Genomic DNA, 16,970 nt, shown 5'->3' on the forward strand with positions numbered 1-16,970 from the left:
TGTATAAAAAAAGCCTGTTACCATAGTTTTTTTTAGTTTAATGAGTTATTTGCATAATTAGTGATTCCCTTACGGGAGGCATTCAGTTTAAATCTGGTTTTATTAACTGAAGGGTTAAGGTTCTCAAACATAGCCTAGTGGTACAAAGTATACTTTCATATATTACAAATGTGATAAAGTTTTGTTTTCTTTCGCTAATAAGTTCGTTTAGGTCTGTCCACTTGAAGTGAATTGTTGTATTTTCGTCCATGGATATACAGACGTCTACATTGTCGCAGGCGACTAACTCACTTAAATATCAGAACTGCTTTTAAAATGGGACTTTTTCCTTCGATTACTATATATCACAGTCTCCGTGAGATGGACTATGCAAAAGAAATAAATACATGCATCATAGACATTGTCAAACAATTCTGTGCATTGTGTACGATCAGTTCTGATTATACGCTTATCAAGAAAATATATATGACAATTTTTTCAGTTTCTGTCTCGAGTTGGGGGTGCGTGGGTGTGTTGATATTTGTTCATTGTATTTGAGGTCACTGATATTGTGCATGTTCACTTCATTTACTTCAAGCGTTGAATTTTGACAAGGAAACAGTGAGACTCTACCGTGTATCTGAACTCTTCTCTGCTCAAATTTAATATCATCACAACTTTTTTTCTGCTTGACGTGCTGTCCACATATCCACTGAGACAGCTGACTAAGTATAGATAAGACAGCGGAGACTGTAGTGAAATATTCCAAAAGCTTTGAAAACGATAGTTTTTTTTATATTTTAGAAGAACTGTGGAATCATGAGTGGAGGAGGAAGCAAACCATCTGGTTTTAGACCACCATCTAAAATAGCAAGGCCTCCAGCTCCAATTGGACTACCAAAACCAGTACAACCAGGGGAAGTTGAAGATGCTATAGCACATTCTGCAATGGCTGTGGATGTGGGTATGATGTCAACCGATGCAGCTTAGTACTTTCAATTCTTATCATTGTTCATGTCATCTGTTTAAAATGGTCACAGCTGGCAATATTTATCGATAAGCTAATCCTCGCTCAGATCCAACACTTGCCCTGTATCACCCATTTCCAACAGCATTGCAACACCACAGTGACGGCTGACCCTATTCACGTAGAATTGGCGCTTGCATCTCGGAAATTATTGGCCGTTTTCCACTCATATGCACCCAAGTTCGGTTGATCAAACTTCAGTAAGGTAATTATGATACCAGTAGCTAAGGCAATTACACATGAACTCTCTGATGCGAGAATGTACGTTGTTCAAAGCAAATGATTAACTTCCAAAATAGCTGTGTTTTTTCACTGTTTACTGTTGATAATAGTCAATACATGAATTGAACAGGAAACCATATTTTCACACGTGTTTACCGAGGCCGAAAACGACAAATCAGTCTTCTAGTTCAAGTGTCGGTCTTCTAATTCAAGTGTCGGTCTTCTAATTCAAAAATCGGTCTTCTAATAATTCAAGTGTCGGTCTTCTAGTTCAAGTGTCGGTCTTCTAATTCAAGTGTCGGTCTTCTGGTTCAAGTGTCGCGTCCATCTTCTCATTCAAAAGTTTACTATACTATACTATACTATACTATACTATACTATACTAGACCAATGGGATCTCATGTGAGGATGTCCGGCTTTCGAGATATGTCTCACACTTGCACAACGTGTATCATCACATCATGGCATCAGAAACTACTGTAGTTCCTGAAAATTTGATACTAGTCACTTTAGACATGGTATATATGTACACAAATACGTTGCAGTCTGACGCAATGCAGTCAGTTGTCAAAGCACTTGACTCGCCAGTTACACAAACAATCGACTGTAGCATTCCAAAATACAAAACCACAACCACCAGTGTATCTCCTAAAACTATTATGTGATTCTCACGAAAACACATTAAAATTTAATGAAGAATTCTACACACAAACATGTGTATGTAGCATGGGCTCTTGGGCATCACCCGAAATAGCCAACATAGCATTCCATGAACTGGAAAGTCGCATTATTGAAATCTACACGAATAAAATATCACTCTGGACACGTTTCAGGGATGACGTTTTCAAGATATCTTGTGGCACCCAAGTCGAACTAAATAATCTGAGTGAAAAAATAAACCAAATACATCCAACTTTCACATTTTCGTTGGAAAGCTCAGATACGGAAGTAACATATCTTGATCTTACAATCCACAAATGTCAATGGCACCAAGACCGACACTTGAATTAGAAGACCGACACTTGAACTAGAAGACCGACACTTGAATTAGAAGACCGACACTTGAATTAGAAGACCGACACTTGAACTAGAAGACCGACACTTGAATTAGAAGACCGACACTTGAACTAGAAGACCGACACTTGAATTAGAAGACCGACACTTGAATTAGAAGACCGACACTTGAACTAGAAGACCGACACTTGAATTAGAAGACCGACACTTGAATTAGAAGACCGATTTGTCGTCATCAGCCACGGTACGTGTTTCACTTTTTTGACAGCCACAATAATACGTGTTACAAACTATGTTGATGTACCTGTGTCTTTTAAGAGTAAAATAACCCAGGGCTTCCAGGGGAAATCCCATACAACCCCCCCCCCCCCATAAGGTGGACCTATCCCAGTCTCAAGCTCTTCCCCTATCTCTTACTGTCAAGATGCTATTAAAATTTTATTTCAAAAATATTTCAACCATATATGTGGTTGCTTTTAACATGTTGGTGCTGTCTTGTAAAGCTTGGCAAATAAATGCCAGGCAATTCTTTCAATTTGTGTGCCAAAACTAAACATTTCATGGTCAAGATGGCTTGGATTTTCAAATGTCCAATCGAATGAATTTTCATAATAGCCCTATATAACAACATTTCTGCAAAGTTTCATGCTTGTATCATAATTTCAACAATCATCTACTCTTATCTGCTCCACTAAATATGAGGGTCTATGTATATTACACATTGAATATCATCATTATTGTGTTTATATTACATTTCTGTTATCTTGGCCATCTCTCCCATGCTGTCAAATTTTACAATTTCTCATTTCTGCTGTTATTCCCAGTTGCTAGAGTTTACCCTTTCTATAGAAATACAAAACAAAAGCAAATCATGAAAAGGTAAAATTAATTTCACTTTTATCACTAGTATTGAAAATCCTAATAAATGGAGGAAATGCATAATGTTTTTTCAACTTGATAGCTAAGGAGAGAAAAAGAAAAATTATGTTTGTAAAGTTACCCCGTTTCATAGATTAATTCATTAATTGATTTTGAGGAGAAATTATTATTAACTTTGATTGAAATGCCAAATAATATTTTGAACGTATATGTAATATTTTACCTTGAAATATAGAATTGCTATATTTCAAAGACGATAAAAACATCAAAAAATGTAACTCTAAATTAGGTTAAAACCAATAAAACATATTCCAGTATTTGCACTAGTCATCATTTCCCTTTACTCTACCTTTTATTTGCACATAACAATGAGACAAGTCCATGGTGTTTTGGCAAATTTCTCAGGAAATGAGAATTAAAATGAAATGAAATTCTTTGAAAAGAATGAAATATAGCTCGCTATGAAAGTTGCGCATTGATACACTTGTAGCTAGAAGAACATAACAATAAAAAGTTTCATAACAATATTTGTAAAAAATGTTTACTCACATGCTGATACATGCTAGGTAGAGGTGTTCATTTGCTGAATGATTATCCAGTTGCCTATCCAACCCTGTTGTTATCTTTGCAATATAAGCGATCATTTGGCTGTTGACATGGGCGTGGTCACGTTGCTAGACATGTTTCCATACAATTGTTGAATGTTTGTTCACTTGTCTGTTAATCCCTGATGTTACCTTTGCAATATACGTGATCTTTTGGCTGTTGCTATGGGCGTGGTCATGGTTGCTAGGGATATCTGCATACACGTTTTAAAATGTTTATTCACTTGTCTACCAGATGTTCTTATTTAACCAAAATATACAGCCGTTTGATTGTTGCTATAGCCGTGGTCATGGTTGCTAGGGCCAATTGTGTCAAAATGTTTTGAAGACAATCTGTAGAATAACACTTCCAGAAACATCTCACCAAGTTTCATTCTCATTGACCAAGTACTTTTTGAGATATAAGTTTTTAACCAAAATTCACATTTTTACACCTACTTTGCATATCACTGATGAAATCATTATATGCTTAATATAATACTTCATCTATACACCCCCAGGTGCACGTATATTTCAGCCCAATTTGCTCAGTAATTAAAGACTTTTGACCAAAAACACACATTTAGCCCTAATTTGCATATCACTGATGGGATTATCGTGAATAATTCTTACTCTCAACACCTCTAAGAATGTTCCAACCAAATTTTAGATCCATCTGCTGAGTAGCTTTAGATTTTTTAAATAAAAAATCTGATTTTTAACCCAAATCACACACAGGTGGTAAGGTCATTTTGATTTGAACAATTTTTCAACTTCACACCCAAGGTAATACACCCAGGAAATATCATGGCAATCGGTCCAGTGGTCTATGAATTTCAGTTGTTTACACACACACACACACACACACACACACACACGCACACACACGCACACACACACACACACACACACGGTGCTCAACAGGGCACATTTGGTATTGATCTCTTTAGGAAAGACTTCCTATAGGGTTGCTTAACAAGGCAAGTTTTTTCCTAATTGGACAACCTAAATGCCCAATAGGGTAGCTCAATGGGGCAGATTTTGTCCCATAGGATCCTATAGGACAACTTGTGTCCTGTAGGTTTTTTTGTAAGGGATTGACAGCCTCTACTCTACTACAAAGTGGAATGACAGCCTCTACTCTACTACAAAGTGGAATGACAGCCTCTACTCTACTGAAAAGTGGAATGGCAGCCTATACTCTACTAAAAAGTGGAATAACACCCTCTACTTTACTAAAAAGTGCAATGGCAGCCTCTAGTCTACTAACAAGTGGAATGGTAGCCTCTACTCTACTACTAAAAAGTGGAATAACAGCCTCTACGCTACCAAAAAATGCAATGACAGCCTCTACTCTATTAAAAAGTTCAATGACAGCCTATACTACTAAAAAAGTGGAATGACAGCCTCTACTCTACTAAAAAGTGCAATGGCAGCCTATACTCTACTAAAAAGTGGAATGACAGCCTATACTACTAAAAAGTGGAATGACAGCTTCTACTCTACTAAAAAGTGCAATGACAGCCTCTACTCTACTGAAAAAGTGGAATGACAGCCTCTACTCTACTAAAACATGGAATGACAGCCTCTACTCTATTAAAATGTGCAATGGCAGCCTCTACTCTACTAAAACATGGAATGACAGCCTCTACTCTATTAAAAAGTGCAATGACAGCCTATGCTACTAAAAAGTGGAATAACAGCCTTTAGTCTCCTAAAAATTGCAATGACAGCCTCAACACTACTAAAAAGTGGAATGGCATAGTAGCGGGTGTCGTTGTACTTTTGTGGTAAAGTAGTGGGTGTCATTGTATTATTGTGGTATAGTACAGGGTGTCATTGTATTATTGTGGTATAGTAAAGGGTGTCATTGTACTTTTTAAGTAGCAAAGAAAAGTCATTACTCAATCTATTGATATTGAAAGGTGTCATTCTGCCTTTTTCATAGAGTAAATGATGACATTTGTCTTTTCTCATTCTACTTTTCATTTGCTTTATTTTGCGCTTGTTATAAAGTTAAATTTCGCAAACCCATCAGTTTTGAAAATGGAATCTAATGAAGACATCGAACGGATCGTGTCATCTGCTATGAAGACAGAAACACCCGACAAGATAAAACAACTAAACCAAAAAGTGATGCAGTTTGGAGAGTCGCATATACAAAATGTCTGGGAAAGACGATTACCTGCATATCAAGTGAAAGCAGATAAGGCAGCTGGGTTGTTGAATTATCGGATTGAAGAAGAACCAAAGAGCATAGGTAAGTAAAAGATAATGAGTGAAAATAAAAAAAAATAAAAAAATCCTGATATGAGGGAAGTGAGAAAATTGAAATCTGTGGTGAGTCACAAAAATCTAACAGAACATTATGTATTTGATTATAAGTTGGTGAAGTGAGTGTTTGTAATTTGGGCAACCTTCAAAAACCCTCAAAAACTGTAACACATAAACCTCCTCTTAAGTGTCTACCCCATATTATCATGTGCAAGACACTAACCATTGCTCTTGACTTTCAGGTCAAGTATCAAAAACAAGCCATTTTTTATGCATATCACCGACACTTTGTACTAAATATTCGTGGTCAACAAATTTCTTTTAAACCATGCTGTCACACAGTCAGAGTCTCTCTCTCTCTCTCTCTCTCTCTCTCTCTCTCTCTCTCTCTCTCTCTCTCTCTCTCTCTCTCTCTCTCTCTCTCTCTCTCGATCTCTCGACCTCTCGACCTCTCGATCTCTCTCTCTCTCGACCTCTCTCTCGACTTTATTGAAATTTGCATTGATCACTGTACTCCTCAGTGAGCCGATACATTTATATACACGAGACATGTCTATAGGTAAGGGAATCTTCAATTATAATCACAATTGGAGAGTACCGAGGCGGTCTGTTGCATAAAGTATGACTTAATCGAACGCCTGCCACCAAGTTAAAAGTTTCAAAAGTATTGATTATTTCCCAACTACTACCACCGCAGTGAATTTGTATTAAATTGGCACTAAATAACTGTGTTTGGATCTCATTGGCTGAGCTGAATGGCAGAACATTAACTCACAAACACTAGATGGGCAGTCTCCCTATATTGTGAGGACCAAGGTCAACATCTCCACAACATTATCCCTAATATCCTACCCAAGTTTTCCTGCTTTGCAACTGTGAGATAGACCATGTGACTTCTCTCCTCACATCACACCTGCCAATTAATTCACTACATGGTTGTCACAGCAACAATTTGATTAGTATGGTCTGATATTACGGTACCTAACCGTTACCCTAACCTATGTGCAGCAGTAGGATGACATTCCCCGAAATGCAAAATTAGATAATACTGTAGCAATGTGTCAAAGTAAAATGTGACCCTCCCCTCATTCCGTTCTAAAATATGGCCCTCCCCGTGAGCGAATTTGTAAAAAGCGACCCCATTCCCCCGGCCCTCCCTGTCAAGATCTTACAGGGACTTTATAAATTCAAACGACCTAAGTAAAACACGTACTTTCCACTGCATAGTACTGACAGTTAAAAAATACGAAGATTCCTGGAAGGGACATGAAGGAATCATTGCAAAAAACATATAGCCATTTAGACATCAGTGTGACCAGATGTAAAATGAATGCCTTCCATAGGGACAAAGCCTTTAGAGTTTTATTCCCACACAGATTGTTGGAATGCAAAATTCAAATGAATTATTAAGATTATAAAGCACATTAACAAGCTATAAGACACATGCAATTTGCTATCATCAATGTATGCGCCAAATTATATGAAATGTGATGTTTGCTATCTAAAGACAAATAATTATCAAAAATCACCAATAGTTATAGAAACGACTAATTACAATTCAAAACTGTATATCAATTCCTATAGTATTATGTCTATGATCAAACCTGTGCCAAATTATATGACATGTTAAGCTTGCATTCTTATGGTATAGTCTAAAAATCATTTACTATGCAAATGACCCATTAACAACTAGCAGCTACATCAACTAGATTTATAGGACATTTGTGATTTGTTACAATTGGCTATTGTATCAAAGTGTGTTTTCTTTAAGATATAGTCTGATTATCTAAAATCATTAATTAATATGTAAATGACTCATCAATGTCCATAGAATGTTTACCAAAATTAAATCAGATGTCACCTCATAAGGAGATTGAGAATTGTGACGATGTATTTTTTTGAGATATCATGTTCACAGACAAACACACAAACACACACGTGCGCACACACACACACACACGCACATACAAACAGACAAAAATATTAACATAATCTTCCCTTATGGTTGGTAAAGACACAGTAACAGCAATCTTCTCAAGGCTCCGAAGACTAACATTTTCACAAATTTATCTTTAGGCCTAATAATATATCAACCCCCTAGACCAGAGGACTTTGCACAAATACAATTAATTTAGAAATATGCGCTGGATATCTATTCCATAGTATCTAATTGTTCACATTTCAACACACAGATACACTTCTGAAAGTCATTGAAGAACATATACTTGGAAATGGCATTGAAACAAGTCACGGCGGTTGTCTTGGTTATATTCCCGGGGGAGGACTTTATTCAGCAGCTTTAGGAGATTATATTGCAGCAGTTACAAATAAATTTGCAGGTACAAATTGTAGTATTGTTTGTTTGTTGTTGATGTGCGCCATTGTTCTCGTAGGTTTCAAGCTTTTTGAGAAAATTTTTATAATTCATATTTTACAAAAGTCGGAACATAAACTATACATCTGAGAATTTATTATAATAGATTTATACGCACATTTTTGTATACGTGTACCTGTGTGTATACTTTATGATTTACAAAAGCTTGTTACGTTGTCAAAGGAGAAATCTATCCAACAAACTAAAATCATATGTAACATTACCCAAGGAAAAAGTTAATTTGTTATTGCTTGCATTTGACGCCTTTGATATTGTCTACTATTTATTATTAAATTGTTGTATAGGACTATAAAAACACCTTTATTGAATTCTTCAAAACTATTTACGTAATTACACTAAATAATGGTGCATTTTACTAATCACTAAAAGGGGATGTTGTCTGATTAGTGACCTAAAGATATGTAAATTGCCAATCTCAGTTCATGTCTCATATATTTTTTACCAATTTCTCCCAAATTATGAAATAGCCGTGTTTGCACTGGGTGCAGGTGCTGTCCGGATGGAGAATATGTTAATTTCATGGGTGGCTAATCTCATTGGTTACCCAGCAGAGCATGGTGGGAATTTAACATCAGGTGGTTCAGCAGGAACATTGTTGGCTGTTGTAGCAGCACGACATAGTAGGGGTGTTAAAGGACGTGACTTTGACAGGTATATCTATCTCTTTAGTTATACAAGGTATAATGGACAAGTTTGCAATACTTGCGTTGCGACGTTTTGATTCGAAAATTCTTTATTAGGCCTAAAAATATAATTATTTGGTTCCAGTTACCCAACCTCACCTAGTTTTTCACGGACGACCGTAAGCTTTTTTTTAACGCATTCAAGAAAAAAATAATAAAATTGCAAAAATCGTGAAGTCTCGCGAGAAATATTGGATACGGAAACTGACTTCAACTTAAAAAGACGAAATAAAACTCTTCTTCCAACCTGTAACGGCTGTACATCTGATAGGAAGAAATAAATAACACAGGGACCATTTGGAAAACAATGGAAAACCTGAACAAGACACTCACACATGAAGAAAAATAAATAAATCAAATAAAAACTCTACCTACCGCACCTATTCTAAAATTGAGCATAATTGGAACCATACAATTTTTGTTTTTTCACCTATTAAAAGAAAACGTGCACTTGGTAATATAGGAATAGACACTTGAATTGAGCCTCTATGTTTTACAATTTTTGTTTTATGCAGTAAATATGCAACAAATGTGGTCACTATTCAGTCAAATTTGCATATGTTGTGAAACAAAAGTGACGTGCGTATGTCCTATACAATATGGCATCTTTATACCAGGTTTGAATGAAATTGGTTATTGCATGACAACGCAATGACTCATGCACACACGAATAGGCCCATTTTGAACCCATTTTGATAGTCCCCATGGGGTGGGGAATATATATATAAAGAAACAATTGCCATATACTATTATAAATCAAACTGAAAACTTAAAATTGTCTTTCTCCGATTGTAGGCTTGTTGTTTACATGACTGTGATTGGTCATATATGTCATCAGAAAGTATTAAATACTGCTGGTCTGTTTGAAGCTATTATCAGAAAAGTACCCATGGACGAAAATTTCAGGATGAAACTGGACAAGCTACGAACATTAATTCAGAAAGACAAAGAGGTACTTTTTCAAATGTCAAGTATGCCAACATATTTGGAAACGAATAGAATTTATAGCAGGGGCCATGGGGAGAAAGTGAACACAAGAATTTCTACAGGGTCCCTCCAATCTACACATATATTTTTGTGTAAGTATACCTTAACACATACCCACCCCCACCCCATCCCATTCTGGAGATGTACACATGTATAATACACTCCATTAGATATATAACAGTGGCAATCTCCTTCACTGTCCATACATAGATTTCTTTACAAAAAGATGTGGGTTGCATATACAAATACATCCGCCTCATAAATAATGGCTTAAGAAAATATATTGCAAAATTACTCCCTGAGGGTTGATTTGATTCAAATCATGAGCAAAATATTTCATTACCCTTTCAGGCTATCGGAATGATCGAGCCCCCTCCCGCACCGTAGTTTGTCCGTGCCCTCCGATCCACTTTCTTCTTAGGGCCCCAACCATACTTCACGTTGTCAGTGTGCCATGGAAATATGGCGTTATGTGCATGCTTGTGTAAAGTAACATGCGGGCAGATAACAAAATGTAATGGTGTAGGTAAATTTCCTAAAGTTGACATAATCTTTATATTTGAACGTCTTTGTTTACTGTGTATCACTTGGTTTCAGTGTATATTTTGAATATCCGAATAAAGTTCTATATACTGAGTAATTTTTTTGAAACAATATCTTAAAGGGGTAAATAAAAAAGCGGTCAAGTGAGAGAAGCAAAACCCTGATATGGTAAAACATAAGGTTTTTTCAAAGTTCAACTCAGTATATAATAAAGACTTCCTCCGTAACACAATAGAATTATTAGTAAGACATGTTTATAAGGACAGTAATAATATTTACCTTGTACAGGCTGGGCTGCTGCCATTTATGATTGTTGGGACACTTGGTACGACTGATGTTGGTTCTATTGATCCTATTGACCAGATTGCTGATGTGGCGGAGGAATACAATCTATGGTTTCATGTGGATGCTGCGTATGGTGGATTTTTTGTCTTGGTGGATGAATACAAACCCTATTTCAAGGGAGTGAATAGGGCAGACTCAATCGTCATCGACCCACATAAAGGTAATATGTCGTAAGTTAGTTAGTACTTGCAATATATGATGTATGTTCTCTCTGAGTTTTGAAGATATGTACATTACATAGTGAGGGGTAATTATAAATCAACACTATGGGGGGGGGGGGCATGTGGATATCAGTACAGCAGCAGAATTCACAATTATCTGTGTAATATCTCAGACCACCAATGCCCTTTGTGGTTCCACTATAAAAGTTATCTGAGTGAGTGGTTCATTATGCATTGTACCAGCCATGCTATCCATAAACTTCACAGGGTGAAATAAATTTACATCAACCACTCTATACTAGGTTTATTTTTACCATTTGGAACTGGTATGGTGTTAGTAAAAAGAGGATATATACTACGGAATGCCAATACTGATCATGATGACGCACCATACCTACAAGATAACAAACTAAACATGGAAGAAGAGTCACCAATTAATCTCACATTTGAATCAACCAAACATTTTAGGTATGTATTTTTAGCCCTTCAAATCGTCTAACTTTTACACTTTTTTGTGTACATGTATAAATATTGATGTTTGAACATATAATTATGTCTATAACTGTATGGGATGTCCAACTAGGAATTGAAATGAGTTGAACTACAGACCATGTTATTGTCAAAAGTGATGTACTCTTTCGTAAATAAAGTGACTGGTTTTCTTTAGCACAACTGAATCAATAAGGGGTTCAGTAGGGCTATAGGCATAGTGCTGTGTCTGCCTGCCTGGATATGTGTGTGTGTGTGTGTGTGTGTGTGTGTGTGTATGTGTGTGTGTGCGTGTGTGTGTGTGTGTGTGTGTGTGTGTGTGCGTGTGTGTGTGTGTGTGCACGACTTGAACTCAAAAAACCACAGGGCCGAGTTTTTGATATTTGGTAGGGATGTTCCTTTTGGTGTCCAGTTGGGAAATTGTTCAAATCAAAATGATTGCACCAGAGGTGTGTTTTGGTCAAATGCCATTTCAGAAGCATAGAACTCCATGTATCAAGGTGCAGTGCAGTTATACAGTTTTGTTGATGTCATGAAATAATTAAATCTTTTATGGGATAATTCGCACCTAAGTCTGAATGGCAAAATTTGATTTTCTCACTTACTTGTCAATGGTACCAAGATTAAGTGTTTGAACACACTGTTATTAGCACAGCTAAACCATATTCATTCTATTACAATATACACACTATTTATCTGATAGAGTGTCTTCTCCATCCGTCTGTCTATATGTGTGTGACTTAAAGTCAAAAACTCACTGGTAAGATTATCTTGATATTTGGTAGGGATGTTCATTTCAGTCTTCAGTGAGGATACGTTGAAGGAAAAATATACATATCTGCCTAGCAACAACACCACACCCATAGCTACAGACAAATGGTGTTGCTTATTGCAAAAGTAACAGGAAATGAATAAAAATTCAACTAAAGGGTGCAAATATGTCTAGCAACAGGACCACTCGCAAAGCAACAGCCAAATGCCTGTATAATTTATAAAGATAATGACTTTGTTGGACAGTGAATAAACAAGAGAATAAACTTTCAATATGCTTGCAAATATGCCTAGCAAGAAACCACACCCAAACATGGATTCGAATGTTGATACCCTTTATTTCTTAAAACATTTACTGTTGTGCTACAACGTCATTGGCGCTATTAATTTCTTCTAACCTGTCAAAAAATATTTCTTAGGCCTACTCTTTACCTTTAAGTCATACTATTGTCATGAAATGTGAGAACCATTCACTTCAATCTAACTTTCACTTATAACTGAAAAAGGAAAGTATGAACGATTAGATTAGACAACAAAATTAAACTTGAAACTTTATTGGCTTCATCGTGGCACCTAACTCAGTACTTGAATAGGTTGGAAACCAGGTACCTGTCACTGCACACATTGAATTTTGATAGACGGAATAGAAGGTTTACACTAAACATTTGCACACCACGTCTGTTCTTTCCTTGACATTTGACCAAAGGTTTGTTTTTCTTGCACATAGAGGTATGCGAATGTGGCTTCCATTACAACTCCATGGAGTTAAGACGTTCAGGAAATGTCTTGAAGAAAAGATACAATTAACCAGATATCTGTATACAAAACTCTCAGGTCTGTAAATAAATTTAGCAATTTGATCAAATCATCTTAATTTTTGTATTGAAGCCGTGAACGTTAACGTTGTTCTTGTACATTGTTATGCCTGTTTGCACGTGGTTGCACATTCTGTAATTGACATATCTCGTATTTACACCCACTTTCTGCTGTATACATGAAGGGGCTAAACCAGTGATACAGATTATTATTTCTATAAGTTATACCATTATGAAAAACGAATAGCTTACCTATACAAACACACGTTTTATTACTCTAATTAATGTGGGAGATTATAAGGAAAACGTTTAGAGTGATGTGCATTTTGATGAATTTTTTAAATCTATACTCACTAAAAGCTCAGCCCAAAAATATCGTTTATGTCAAACATCTCATATCGATGACACAGATGTGAAAATATTCTCTTGCAGAATTAGTACTACACTTAGGAATATCCAAATCACAGTGATTTGTAACAGTTGTATATATATGCAAAATATTTCTTGTTTTTCCAAGGTTATTAATATTGATACACTAATATACCACTATGGTTTTATCTCCCCATAGAACTACCAGGCATAGTTGTTGGTAGATATCCACAGCTTACAATCATTAATTTTCACTATGAGACTGGTAATGAGGAAGACAATGAAATAATTAACAAAAATCTGTCCGAGAAGATCAGAAAAGATGGTTCCATATTTTTATCATCAGCCACATTACTTGGAAAGTGTCGCCTAAGAGTGTGCGTGCTTCATTATCGCTGTAACCAAGATATCATTGATCTATTTCTAGCAGTACTCAAAGAGAAACTAAGAGATCTAAATTGTCACTGACATGGTTTATGATGTGTTCACCTTGATTTGTCTATTAGAATGATTTCTGTCAGGGTGTAGTACTTTGATATGTTGTGCATGTTGTGCAATATTTACTCTTAAGTATTTAATTTAGATAATCAACAGCAACAACGACGACGACGACGACAGTCCTTCTCTTCAAAAAATTATAATCATTGTTCAGGACACTGCATACGTATATATATATATATATATATATATATATATATATATATATATATATATATATATATATATATATATATATATATATATATATATATATTGTATATACCATCCCTATCGTCTGGAAATCAATAGAAATTGGCATTTATCCTTCCAATGCATTTTTACATGTAGTAATAATGAAACAAGTGACGAGATTATATCTTTCTTTACATAAAGTTTCAGATAATTCATTCAGAAAAAAGTACTCTAAGAGTAACCTAAAGAAAACAAAAAAGAAGTAAAAGCAATCATAGTTTGATAAATCATGCCTCTCAATGTGTTCAGAATTAAAGCAATTCAATTAAAGCATTGAATTCATTTTTCCAAATGACCCTTTATAAGAGGAAGATGTTTTCTTTGCGAAAGAGTTACAAAATGTTAATTAAACAGACGACGTTATACTTTAAGAAATCTAAACTTTCACAGATAGTGCATTTTCTAAAGACAGTAACTTTGGAAACTGTTAAAAGAGTTATCATCTCAAGGTGATTGTAATGTTGATTCTTCTGTTACTGCTGATGGTCTGCTGAGCATTTCAAAAAACTAGTGTGAATATTTCATCATCTTCTGATGTATCCTTAAGAGACAGAGTTAGTTGTTTTCTATGGAATCTGATGATAGTATGATAGAATAGACTCTTAATGTCGCATTTTGTGAATCAGAAATATTAGAAGTATTGCGTAGATTAAAATGTGGTACATTTCCATGTTGTGATGGTATCTTGAATGAGATGTTGAAATTTGGCAGCCATGTTTTGCCACTTTGTGTATTATTTAATGCCAGTCTTTAAACCTATTCTGGTAAGTTTCCATCTACCTGGAAAAATGCCATGTTGGTTCCTATATATAAGTCTGGTGCCAAATGTGATTATTCTTAAGTATAGGGGTAATTCTGTGAATATTTGTTTGGCTTAGTTTTTAACTTCTGTGTTGAATAGTTACAGTGGCCCCTAGGCGACAATACAAAATCTTAATTCTTTTGGTAAACTTTTCCTTCTAAAGCACAACTTTCAATCATTTGTTGGTGTTAAACAAGGATGCACTAGTAACTTAATTAAGTCCAACTTTATAATGATGATCTAAGTTGCTAGGATAAACTACATAGTGGAAATTAACCAAAGTCATTGTATGTAATAAAGGAAATATATTAATTAAGCGAGTGAAATTTTATTTTGATAGTTTTACTCTTGTTATACAATATTATTTTCTTGGTATCATTATTTCTGCTAATGGTAAATTTAAGCAAAACTTCAATAACTTAAAGCTTACATCCATGAGAGCTCTCTTCAGTTTGCTAGAAGTCATTTCTCCCAATGGATATATTTCTATTGACGTGGCTTTAGATCTCTTTGATCGCTTAATTGTTCCTATCATGACTTATGGCTGTGAAGTATGAACAAATCAGTTTCATAAAAAAGAAAACGTTTCATTGCAACTAGTGCAGCTTTAATTACTATGAACTCAGACCACGCTTTTAGTGGTCTGAGCTATGATGTACCAAATCTTTTGTGGTGATATAAAACTTTTTAGTGGTAGTACAGATTGATTCATCGTCAAGAGTTTGACCTATTATTTGACTATCATTCCTGCATTTCTGTTCATTAATTGAAGACATTGCCTTATCATTTGACGTTCCTGACTTATCACTTGACGTTCTTGACTTGTCATTTGACGGACCTGACTTATCACTTGACGTTCCTGACTTGTCATTTGATGTTCGTGGCTTATCACTTGACGTTCCAGACTTGTCAATTGACGAGTTCGACTTTTGATGTTACTTTGAGAAGGAATACAAGGCTAGGTGTTTTTAAACCACTATCTGATGATGATCAGTTGTATAATATTGACCTGGGCGCTAGTCAGATGTATCCCCTTATTGCTATTCTTTTGACACATGAACAGAGAGAATTCTTTTCAGATTTTGACTGGACTGACCATGACTTATCTGACCAACAACTTGAACAATTACAATCAGTTCTCTGGCAAATAGTGATACTTTCGTTGATAAATCAGGGACATTGGGTTATTGTGATATCATTAAGCATAGAATTGAATTACATGAAAATGCAAAACCTGTCTCTCGGCCATCATATCATGTCTCCCCAGTTAAAGGCAAAGAAATAAGGCCTCAGTTAGATAATTTACTTGACCAGGGTGTTATTAAACCTTCAACTTCATAGTATAGCAGTCCACTGTTATTGGTCAAGAAACCGTCTGGTGCATATATATTAGTTATTGATTATAGGGAATTAAATAAATAAACAGACAGTGCCTATCGTATTTTCCTTGCCAGATTTACAAGATTCTCTTGACGTGATAGGTGATAAGTCCCCTAAATATTTCACTTCCCTTGATATGACGTCTGGGTTTTGGCAATTGGCAATAGATGAGAGGGATTTCCACAAAACTGCATTTGTTAGCTTGGATGGTAAATATGAATGGAATACTTTACCTCAGGGATTACGTAATTCTAGTGCTTCGTTTCAACAGACCATGCAGAACAGCATTTCAACATGCATGTTTCAACAGTATTTGTCCAGAGAATTAATTTGGAGCCACCTTGTCGTATATATGGAAGATCTTGTGGTATACAGTGATACTTTTAATAATCATCTGCTTCATATAAATAATGTTTTGACACGATTGTGAGAAGCAGGTTTGAAACTAGGTCCAAAGAAGTGCCACTTTGGTAGGAAGAAAATTAATTTTTTAGGTCATATTTTGACTAAGGATGGTAT

The 16,970-nt window shown here is 35.6% G+C and overlaps 1 protein-coding gene across 1 annotated transcript in view; it reads left to right on the forward strand.

Moving 5' to 3' along the window:
- The first annotated feature begins 798 nt into the window (after positions 1-798).
- LOC144449797 (uncharacterized) overlaps positions 799-16,970 on the forward strand; it is a 63,462-nt gene continuing 47,290 nt past the window's right edge. The window contains exons 1-9 of the mRNA XM_078140372.1: positions 799-943; positions 5,744-5,965; positions 8,172-8,318; positions 8,842-9,025; positions 9,853-10,009; positions 10,876-11,092; positions 11,396-11,561; positions 13,081-13,187; positions 13,737-13,997. Of these exons, the coding sequence (XP_077996498.1) occupies positions 799-943; positions 5,744-5,965; positions 8,172-8,318; positions 8,842-9,025; positions 9,853-10,009; positions 10,876-11,092; positions 11,396-11,561; positions 13,081-13,187; positions 13,737-13,997 (1,606 nt within the window). The remainder of the gene's footprint in view (positions 944-5,743; positions 5,966-8,171; positions 8,319-8,841; positions 9,026-9,852; positions 10,010-10,875; positions 11,093-11,395; positions 11,562-13,080; positions 13,188-13,736; positions 13,998-16,970) is intronic.

The sequence above is a fragment of the Glandiceps talaboti genome, chromosome 18, assembly GCF_964340395.1.
Source record: "Glandiceps talaboti chromosome 18, keGlaTala1.1, whole genome shotgun sequence".
Classification (NCBI taxonomy): Eukaryota; Metazoa; Hemichordata; class Enteropneusta; family Spengelidae; genus Glandiceps; species Glandiceps talaboti.